This window comes from Neoarius graeffei, chromosome 16 (assembly GCF_027579695.1).
Source record: "Neoarius graeffei isolate fNeoGra1 chromosome 16, fNeoGra1.pri, whole genome shotgun sequence".
Lineage (NCBI taxonomy): Eukaryota > Metazoa > Chordata > Actinopteri > Siluriformes > Ariidae > Neoarius > Neoarius graeffei.
In genome coordinates this window covers 28,805,019-28,815,536 of record NC_083584.1, presented here as the reverse complement: position 1 = coordinate 28,815,536, position 10,518 = coordinate 28,805,019, and the positions used below count along the sequence as shown (strand labels likewise).

The window sequence follows — 10,518 nt, the reverse complement described above, 5'->3', positions numbered from 1 at the left end:
CAGTGTAAAATTGCAAAGAGTTTGAACATATCATCATCTACAGTGCATAATATCATCAAAAGATTCAGAGAGTCTGGAAGAATCTCTGTGCGTAAGAGTCAAGGCCGGAAAACCATACTGGGTGCCCGTGATCTTCAGGCCCTTAGACGGCACTGCATCACATACAGGCATGCTTCTGTATTGGAAATCACAAAATGGGCTCAGGAATATTTCCAGAGAACATTATCTATGAACACAATTCACCGTGCCATCCGCCGTTGCAAGCTAAAACTCTATAGTTCAAAGAAGAAGCCGTATCTAAACATGATCCAGAAGCGCAGACGTCTTCTCTGGGCCAAGGCTCGTTTAAAATGGACTGTGGCAAAGTGGAAAACTGTTCTGTGGTCAGATGAATCAAAATTTGAAGTTCTTTATGGAAATCAGGGACGCCGTGTCATTCGGACTAAAGAGGAGAAGGACGACCCAAGTTGTTATCAGCGCTCAGTTCAGAAGCCTGCATCTCTGATGGTATGGGGTTGCATTAGTGCGTGTGGCATGGGCAGCTTACACATCTGGAAAGACAACATCAATGCTGAAAGGTATATCCAGGTTCTAGAGCAACATATGCTCCCATCCAGACGACGTCTCTTTCAGGGAAGACTTTGCATTTTCCAACATGACAATGCCAAACCACATACTGCATCAATTACAGCATCATGGCTGCGTAGAAGAAGGGTCCGGGTACTGAACTGGCCAGCCTGCAGTCCAGATCTTTCACCCATAGAAAACATTTGGCGCATCATAAAACGGAAGATACGACAAAAAAGACCTAAGACAGTTGAGCAACTAGAATCCTACATTAGACAAGAATGGGTTAACATTCCTATCCCTAAACTTGAGCAACTTGTCTCCTCAGTCCCCAGACGTTTACAGACTGTTGTAAAGAGAAAAGGGGATGTCTCACAGTGGTAAACATGGCCTTGTCCCAACTTTTTTGAGATGTGTTGTTGTCATGAAATTTAAAATCACCTAATTTTTCTCTTTAAATGATACATTTTCTCACTTTAAACATTTGATATGTCATCTATGTTCTATTCTGAATAAAATATGGAATTTTGAAACTTCCACATCATTGCATTCTGTTTTTATTTACAATTTGTACTTTGTCCCAACTTTTTTGGAATTGGGGTTGTAGAAAATTCTAAAGGGTTCACAAACTTTCAAGCACCACTGTGTGTTATGTGTGTGTGTGTGTGTGTGTGTGTGTGTGTGTGAGAGAGAGTACTGTGCAAAAGTCTTAGGCACATGTCAAGAAACGCTGTAGACCAAAAATGGCTTAAAATGTAATGAAATGAAATGTCTCAACATTAAAAAATACTATAATCAGCAGTAAGCCATAATAAATGAAACAAAGTCAATATTTGGTGTGAGACAAAACTTTACTTGAAAAAAAAAGTATTCTCAGGTACAGTGAGTGCAGTTTGATAAGGAAACGAGCTGTAGGTTTTACTGAGCATCTTACAGAACCAGCCACAGTTCTTTTGGACACTTTGACTGTCACACTTGCTTCTTAATTTTGTACCAAAACCCAGCAGCCTTCATTATGTTTTATTTTTTAATCTGAAAAGTCATCTCTTATGTACGGTAACATGCTGCTCAGATATAAACTTTTTTTTTTGTAACATTTAATTTTGTGCTGGAAAACAAACCTTTGGAACTCTAGAATATTTTTGTACTGACTCAATAATGCAGACGTCGTAAAATAGAATTTTTTATTAAAGTTTGTATGACAAAATAGGATATATATATATATATATATATATCCTTTTTTGTATTTGGTGGAGAAGCCATGGCCTAATGGTTAGAGAAACAGCTTTGAGATCAAAAGGTTGCTGGTTTTATTCCCTGGACCAGCAGGATTGACTTAAGTGCCCTTGAACAAGGCACCTAACCCCCAACTGCTCTGGCAAGAGTGGTGGTATACCTTGTCTGATTGGCTGAAGAAAAACTGATGATGTGATTATCAGTTTGGGCATTGAACCTGAGCTTTTATGTTCATTTTGTTTGTGCATTCATGTTCACACCAAGGGTCTGGGAGAAAGGGTATTTCGATCCCATCTATGTTCTCTACATATGGCAGAATTGACAATAAAGTTAACTTGACTTGAACCTGACTTATCAGAAAGGCCCAGGTTTGGACCTGGAACCTAGTTGTGCAATGAACTTGTAATATTTCCATAAAGAAAGCGTTCCTTGAAAAGACATGGGAACTAAAATATCTGTACTTAGAAAGTTTCGGAACCAAGAAAATAATGTCTGAGAAAATAATTGTTTTCTGGGCTGGCATGGTGGTGTAGTGTAGTGGTTAGCACTATCACCTCACAGCAAGAAGAGCCTAGATTCGAGCCCAGCGGTTGACGAGGGCCTTTCTGTGTAGAGTTTGCATGTTCTCCCTGTGTCTGTGTGGGTTTCCTCTGGGTACTCTGGTTTCCCCCAAAGACATTCAGGTTAGGTTAATTGGTGGCTCTAAATTGACCGTAGGTGTGAATGGTTGTTTGTCTCTGTGTCAGCCCTGTGATAAAATATCACCATGGTTTCCATTACTGGCTGATCAATAATACCCACTTTAACCCCCAGAAACTCAAATATTAATTTGCTGAATCATTTCTTTACCATTTTAAGCTCTTTTAAGATGACTGTCAATATAAACATTATTGGAAAGTTTGGGAAACCAGTGCTGATCTGCATTTTTTTTAATGAAACCTTTATTATTTTAGGTGTGCACTATTTGATATCTGTAACACACAGAGGCAGACATCTGAATTATGTTCTTTATATTAACCTGCATATGTTCATAAATGAGGTGGCACGGTGGTGGAGTGGTTAGCACTGTCGCCTCACAGCAAGAAGGTTCTGGGTTTGAGCCCAGTGGCCGACAGGGGCCACAGATTTCTGTGCAGTTTGCATGTTCTCCCCGTGTCTGCGTGGGTTTCCTCCGGGTGCTCCGTTTTCCCCCGCAGTCCAAAGACATGCAGGTTAGGCTAATTGGTGGCTCTAAATTGACTGTAGGTGTGAATGTGAGTGTGAATGCTTGTCTATGTGTCAGCCCTGTGATGACCTGGCGACTTGTACAGGGTGTACCCCGCCTTTCGCCCGTAATCAGCTGGGATAGGCTCCAGCTTGCCTGCGACCCTGTAGAAGGATAAAGCGGCTAGAATAATGAGATGTTCATAAATGAGGTGGCACGGTGGTGTAGTGGTTAGTACTGTCGCCTCACAGCAAGAAGGCTCTGGGTTTGAGCCCAGTGGCCGACAGAGGCCTTTCTGTGTGGAGTTTGCATGTTCTCCCTGTATCTGCATGGGTTTCCTCCGGGTGCTCCGGTTTCCCCCGCAGTCCAAAGACATGCAGGTTAGGCTAATTGGTGGCTCTAAATTGACTGTAGGTGTGAATGGTTGTCTATGTCTATGTGTCAGCCCTGTGATGACCTGGCGACTTGTCCAGGCTGTACCCCGCCTTTCGCCCGTAGTCAGCTGGGATAGGCTCCAGCTTGCCCGCGACCCTGTAGAACAGGATAAAGTGGCTAGAGATAATGGATAGATAACACCTTTTTTTTTTTTTTTTAGAAGTATTCCAATATGGGGGCGGCACGGTGGTGTAGTGGTTAGCGCTGTCGCCTCACAGCAAGAAGGTCCTGGGTTCGAGCCCCGGGGCCGGCGAGGGCCTTTCTGTGTGGAGTTTGCATGTTCTCCCCGTGTCCGCGTGGGTTTCCTCCGGGTGCTCCGGTTTCCCCCACAGTCCAAAGACATGCAGGTTAGGTTAACTGGTGACTCTAAATTGACTGTAGGTGTGAATGTGAGTGTGAATGGTTGTCTGTGTCTATGTGTCAGCCCTGTGATGACCTGACGACTTGTCCAGGGTGTACCCCGCCTTTCGCCCGTAGTCAGCTGGGATAGGCTCCAGCTTGCCTGCGACCCTGTAGAAGGATAAAGCGGCTAGAGATGAGATGAGATGAAAACAAACAAAAACAAATCTGGCAACCTCGAGCACAATGGATCTCCAAGATCAGGATTGGGCAACACTGCTGTGAAAATCCCCTAGACTTCCGCTAGGGGGCAGTGTAGACAAGCCGAGATTTACCAGCTGGTATTAGGGGAGAGGTGGTCCTGCTGCTTCCTGCCTTGTGAAACAGAGAAAGGGCGCAAGATGCTTATATGAGAGAAGAAAAAAAAAAAGAAATAAAACCCACCGCCTGAAATTGAAAGCGAATTCCAGTCGGTTATCATGTAGCCGGTATGCATTTGTTACAAATGATGCTCAGCTCCAGGATGTTTTAAGGTGAGCGCTGTAACGGATGCAGGATTGTATACAGTAACAACAAGCAGTGATACAGCATCTTCAGAGGGGCAGCATCCATCCATCCATCCATCCATCCATCAGGTGAGCTGTCACAGGCATGTAAACGTCTCAGCATGATTACTGATGTCAGATAATCATTGATAGACCATTTCCTTCTATTTAAACCATATGCATGCGTTTCATTTGCTTATATTATAGATTATGTTCCTGCATCTGGGTGTCCTTGTATTTGACTATGGAGCATGACGTCATTGGCTGAATGAGCTACCTCCTGTTAGCAGTTAGCATCTTTTTTTTTTTTCCAATGCAATAAAATATTTCTAGTTTCTCAAAGCAGGGACATTAAAATAATATTGATATCACGTCTGTCTATGACTAGTCTGCCTTACCACCCATTCACAGGGCTTGCTGTAGGCTGTGATAAAGCCCTTATTGTAGAAATGTCCATTATCCTTCCAGTCAGACCTGCCTATGTCTTAACAGTATTTTTTATACACTTGTTCAATAAGTGCTCTTATTTTGTTACCCTGCCCTGTTGTTGTTGTTTATTATTATTTAAAAAAATAATTTTGGTCATGTTGCTACGTTCATCCATGATATGATGCATTTTGTTTTTTCATCTTTAATACCTGTAAACATTCACCCTGCTTCTAGTAATTAATGCAGTGCTTGAAAGTAATATAACACCATTTTATCTCATGTTTCAGACCAGATTTGCTGTGTCATGTGTCATACCGAAAGTATTTGCTGTGTCATAAGTCATCTGGAATGATCAGGCCGAGCATTCATATACGAAACACCCATGCACTGTCAGTAAGCGCTTTGTCCTGGTCAGGGTTGTGGTTGATCCGGAGTGTATCCCAGGAACACTGGACGGGAAGTGGGAATACAGCCTGGTTGGTAAACCAGATCAGTGTCATTGCAGATCAACAGGCACACACACTGACATGTGGCGATTTATCATACCTAATCCACCTACAGGCATGTTTAAGAGAGGTGGGAGGAAACTGGAGAACCCACACAGACACAGGGAGAGAGTGTGAAAACTGGCACAAGCATTAACCCGAGCTCAAGATCAAACTGTGGATCCTGAAGCTGTGAGGGGGCAGCGCTACCTGCTATACCACCGTGCCAACAAATACCAAAGCAAAGATTAAAATAACTTAATGAAAGTTACTACCTGATGCATATCTCATTATCTCTAGCCGCTTTATCCTGTTCTACAGGGTCGCAGGCAAGCCGGAGCCTATCCCAGCTGACTACGGGCGAAAGGCGGGGTACACCCTGGACAAGTCGCCAGGTCATCACAGGGCTGACACATAGACACAGACAACCATTCACACTCACATTCACACCTACGGTCAATTTAGAGTCACCAGTTAACCTAACCTGCATGTCTTTGGACTGTGGGGGAAACCGGAGCACCCGGAGGAAACCCATGCGGACACGGGGAGAACATGCAAACTCCGCACAGAAAGGCCCTCGCCGGCCACGGGGCTCGAACCCGGACCTTCTTGCTGTGAGGCGACAGCGCTAACCACTACACCACCGTGCCGCCCCCTGATGCATATATTATAATAAAGTACTTTTGTATTAACAAAGGGGGAAGCCGAGGCCTAATGGTTAGAGAAGCAGCTTTGGGACCAAAATGTTGCTGGTTTGATTCCCTGGACCAGCAAGAATGGCTGAAGTGCCCTTGAGCAAGGCACCTAACCCCTAACTGCTCACCAGGCTGCTCTGGGCATGTTGTATATCGCTCTGAGAGCATCTGCTAAATGCCACCGATGTAATATAACAAATAGTAGTTATGAATGCTGGTAGTCAAAAGATTAACAAGTACCATATTATTGCCACACAATTAACAAAATGATACAGAATAACAACAGGAACATACTGACTGGGCACAATGTGAGTGCTTTATTAAAGGAAAGTGAGTATGGAAGGTAAATTTTGTTAAGCCTATAGAAAAGACTCCTAGACAGTGCTAGTATTAAACGCAAAACATAAATATGTGGTGTGCTACAAGTACCTACAGTAATTCGAGCAAGAGATTGAAAGATTTTGACTTTTTCTGACTGGATAATATTTTATATCTACAGTGGTGCTTGAAAGTTTGTGAACCCTTTAGAATGTTCTATATTTCTGCATAAATATGACCTAAAACATCATCAGATTTTCACACAAGTCCTAAAAGTAGATAAAGAGAACCCAGTTAAACAAATGAGACAAAAATATTATACTTGCTCATTTATTTCTCATCTCATTATCTCTAGCCGCTTTATCCTTCTACAGGGTTGCAGGCAAGCTGGAGCCTATCCCAGCTGACTACGGGCGAAAGGCGGGGTACACCCTGGACAAGTCGCCAGGTCATCACAGGGCTGACACATAGACACAGACAACCATTCACACTCACATTCACACCTACGGTCAATTTAGAGTCACCAGTTAACCTAACCTGCATGTCTTTGGACTGTGGGGGAAACCGGAGCACCCGGAGGAAACCCACGCGGACACGGGGAGAACATGCAAACTCCACACAGAAAGGCCCTCGCCAGCCCCGGGGCTCGAACCCAGGACCTTCTTGCTGTGAGGCGACAGCGCTAACCACTACACCACCGTGCCGCCCTGCTCATTTATTTATTGAGGAAAATGATCCAATATTACATATCTGTGAGTGGCAAAAGTATGTGAACCTCTAGGATTAGCTGTTAATTGGAAGGTGAAATTAGAGTCAGGTGTTTGTAATCAATGGGATGACAATCAGGTGTGAGTGGGCACCCTGTTTTATTTAAAGAACAGGGATCTATCAAAGTCTGATCTTCACAGCACATGTTTGTGGAAGTGTATCATGGCACGAATAAAGGAGGTTTCTGAGGCCCTCAGAAAAAGTGTTGTTGATGCTCATCAGGTTGGAAAAGGTTACAAAACCATCTCTAAAGAGTTTGGACTCCACCAATCCACAGTCAGACAGATTGTGTACGAATGGCGGAAATTCAAGACCATTGTTACCCTCCCCAGGAGTGGTCGACCAACAAAGATCACTCCAAGAGCAAGGCGTGTAATAGTCGGCAAGGTCACAAAGGGCCCCAGGGTAACTTCTAAGCAACTGAAGGCCTCTCTCACATTGGCTAATGTTCATGAGTCCACCATCAGGAGAACACTGAACAACAATGGTGTGCATGGCAGGGTTGCAAGGAGAAAGCCACTGCTCTCCAAAAAGAACATTGCTGCTGGTCTGCAGTTTGCTAAAGATCACGTGGCCAAGCCAGAAGGCTATTGGAAAAATGTTTTGTGGACAGATGAGACCAAAATAGAACTTTTTGGTTAAATGAGAAGCGTTATGTTTGGAGAAAGGAAAACACTGCATTCCAGCATAAGAACCTTATCCATCTGTGAAACATGGTGGTGGTAGTATCATGGTTTGTACGGAGGAATGGGCTAAAATTCCTCCAAGCCGGTGTGCAGGACTGATCAACAGTTACCAGAAACGTTTAGTTGCAGTTATTGCTGCACCAGGGGTTCACACCAGATACTGAAAGCAAAGGTTCACATACTTTTGCCACTCACAGATATGTAATATTGGATCATTTTTCTCAATAAATAAATCTCATCTCATTATCTCTAGCCGCTTTATCCTGTTCTACAGGGTCGCAGGCAAGCTGGAGCCTATCCCAGCTGACTACAGGCGAAAGGCGGGGTACACCCTGGACAAGTCGCCAGGTCATCACAGGGCTGACACATAGACACAGACAACCATTCACACTCACATTCACACCTACATATGGTCAATTTAGAGTCACCAGTTAACCTAACCTGCATGTCTTTGGACTGTGGGGGAAACCGGAGCACCCAGAGGAAACCCACACGGACACGGGGAGAACATGCAAACTCCGCACAGAAAGGCCCTCGCTGGCCACGGGGCTCGAACCCGGACCTTCTTGCTGTGAGGCGACAGCGCTAGCCACTACACCACCGTGCCACCTCAATAAATAAATGACCAAGTATAATATTTTTGTCTCATTTGTTTAACTGGGTTCTCTTAATCTACGTTTAGGACTTGTGTGAAAATCTGATGTTGTTTTAGGTCATATTTATGCAGAAATATAGAAAATTCTAAAGGGTTCACAAACTTTCAAGCATCACTGTAGTTTGAGCCAATGAATGAAATTACATACTGTAGTCTAACATTTCTCATGAAGGATGGGGTTGCCATTGAAAAGGCCTTACAGCTGAAAACTGCCCACTGGGCAGCCATTACATCACACTGAAGACAGTGTCGCTGGGGTACAAACTTCAGTCACTCATCAGAACCCAACCTTTTTGGGGTTCAGGGCCTCATCATAATTCCTGCTCTGTTCCAGGAAGTTTCTTTCTTCTTGTACAGTGGCATGACTGAAAGTGTAGGGTAGACCCCCACAGCTTAGAACAAGAAGTTTAGTTTTCTTCATCCAACTGTAGATTTTTGTTAGGGTTGAAGTGGTTACTAAAAGCCTTATGTTAAGGTGGCCAGAAGTTATTCATGTCCTTCAACAACAAGACTTGTTCATGTGGCTCTGTCCAATGCTTTCTGAGATTTGCCTTCCATGGACAGACATTCCAATTAAAAGTCTTACCATATGTGTGTGCATGGAAGCTGATGGCCAGAAGTATTAGGATAATGCTGCATTTGAATATCTGGGACACATTCACATCCAATCTCCTTGTATGCATTACAATGTTTCATAGTGAAAAAGTTCCCTAGTACTGAAACAGGCCAAACAATTCAGCATTGTGGAGCTAGATTCATTGGAACTACCAGCCACCCTGTCAACCCAAAACATGACACATTATTGTACTTCAACAAATTTGGGCATGTCCCTATGTGTAGTCCCATTATCTTCTGAGAATGTTTAATGAAATTGTTTAAATGCAAGAATTAAGGAAATTTTAGAAGAGGATTATTAGATTGCACATAAATGTACCCTAAATGCCATAAACAGGGATGTCCTAGTTTCAGTGAGCAGGATGAACCACAAACAAATCCCACTCAGCCCGTCTCTAGATTTAGTCTCTTTTTGGGCCGCTTTAGAGAAGTCCGAGTTTTTTATCATGTTCACATATCCGCAAAAGCAGTACTCTGAGACCACCTGAAAGGCTGAAATGGAGCAATGGGATGTCAGGAATGAATCAGTGTCAGGCATCAGCCAATATTTAGAGCTCTGGTATCTGAATCATATCAAAAATGGATAGATTGGGATTGGCATGTCCCATACAAATAGGCTTTCATTTGGTAAGTCTGAAAATTAATTTGAATGAGAAGCACCACGAGCTAGTCTCTTCTGTCTCTTCTGCTAACATTTCAGATCAAAATGGCTGACAAGAGTGACCTAAAAGCTGAGCTGGAACGCAAAAAGCAGCGTCTAGCTCAAATCAGGGAGGAGAAAAAACGAAAAGAGGAAGAGAAAAAGAAAAAGGAGGTAAGGACTGTGAAGACAGTTTATTAGTTTTACAGAATATTAGGTTCCCTGTAGTTACTGAATAAGTCATAGCAGTTACTGAGTAATATGCATTACTTTGACTAAATAACTGAATAACAAGCTGAATTTAAAGGGTTGATGTAGAAACTTGTCTTGGATGTGTGTGAATTTGTATGTGACCTTTCACAGTCTGAAACACAACAGAAGGCAGAAGCTGCTCCTGAGGACTCCGATTTGGACCGTAAGCGCAGAGAGACTGAGGCGCTGCTCCAGAGTATTGGAATCTCCCCTGAACCACCATTAGGTGCAGCTAATCATCAATGAAACAATCACTCAGCATCTAACTCACTTCACAGAAAAGTCAAAGTCTCATCCATCCATCCATCCATCCATCCATCCATCCATCCATCCATCCATCCATGTGACTACTTTATCTGGTCAGGATTGCATTTCTGAAATAGTTTAATGATGTTCTTTCAGGGTAAAGTGTAGATCTAGTGGGCTGGGACAGGAGAAAAAAATTTAACTGTTGGTCAACAGAGAAACTGTTGGTTTTGCTAATGTTTTAAGCTGTTTGTCTCAATCTTGACTCAGTCTTACTTTCATTTGGACTCAGACTTGACTTTGCCCCCAGCGCAGATTTAAGGGGGGACGCACCTACCCACCCCGGTCCAAAAAAAAAAAAGTTTTAGTACATGGCTACTTGGAATTGTGACTTGGTTGTATT

At 43.3% G+C, this 10,518-nt stretch overlaps 1 protein-coding gene across 1 annotated transcript in view; it reads left to right on the top strand.

The window, feature by feature from the left end:
• Positions 1-4,372: 4,372 nt before the first annotated feature.
• LOC132900015 (cytoplasmic dynein 1 intermediate chain 1) overlaps positions 4,373-10,518 on the top strand; it is a 98,212-nt gene continuing 92,066 nt past the window's right edge. The window contains exons 1-3 of the mRNA XM_060942051.1: positions 4,373-4,416; positions 9,678-9,791; positions 9,981-10,095. Coding sequence (XP_060798034.1) covers positions 9,684-9,791; positions 9,981-10,095 — 223 coding nt within the window. The 5' untranslated portion in view covers positions 4,373-4,416; positions 9,678-9,683. The remainder of the gene's footprint in view (positions 4,417-9,677; positions 9,792-9,980; positions 10,096-10,518) is intronic.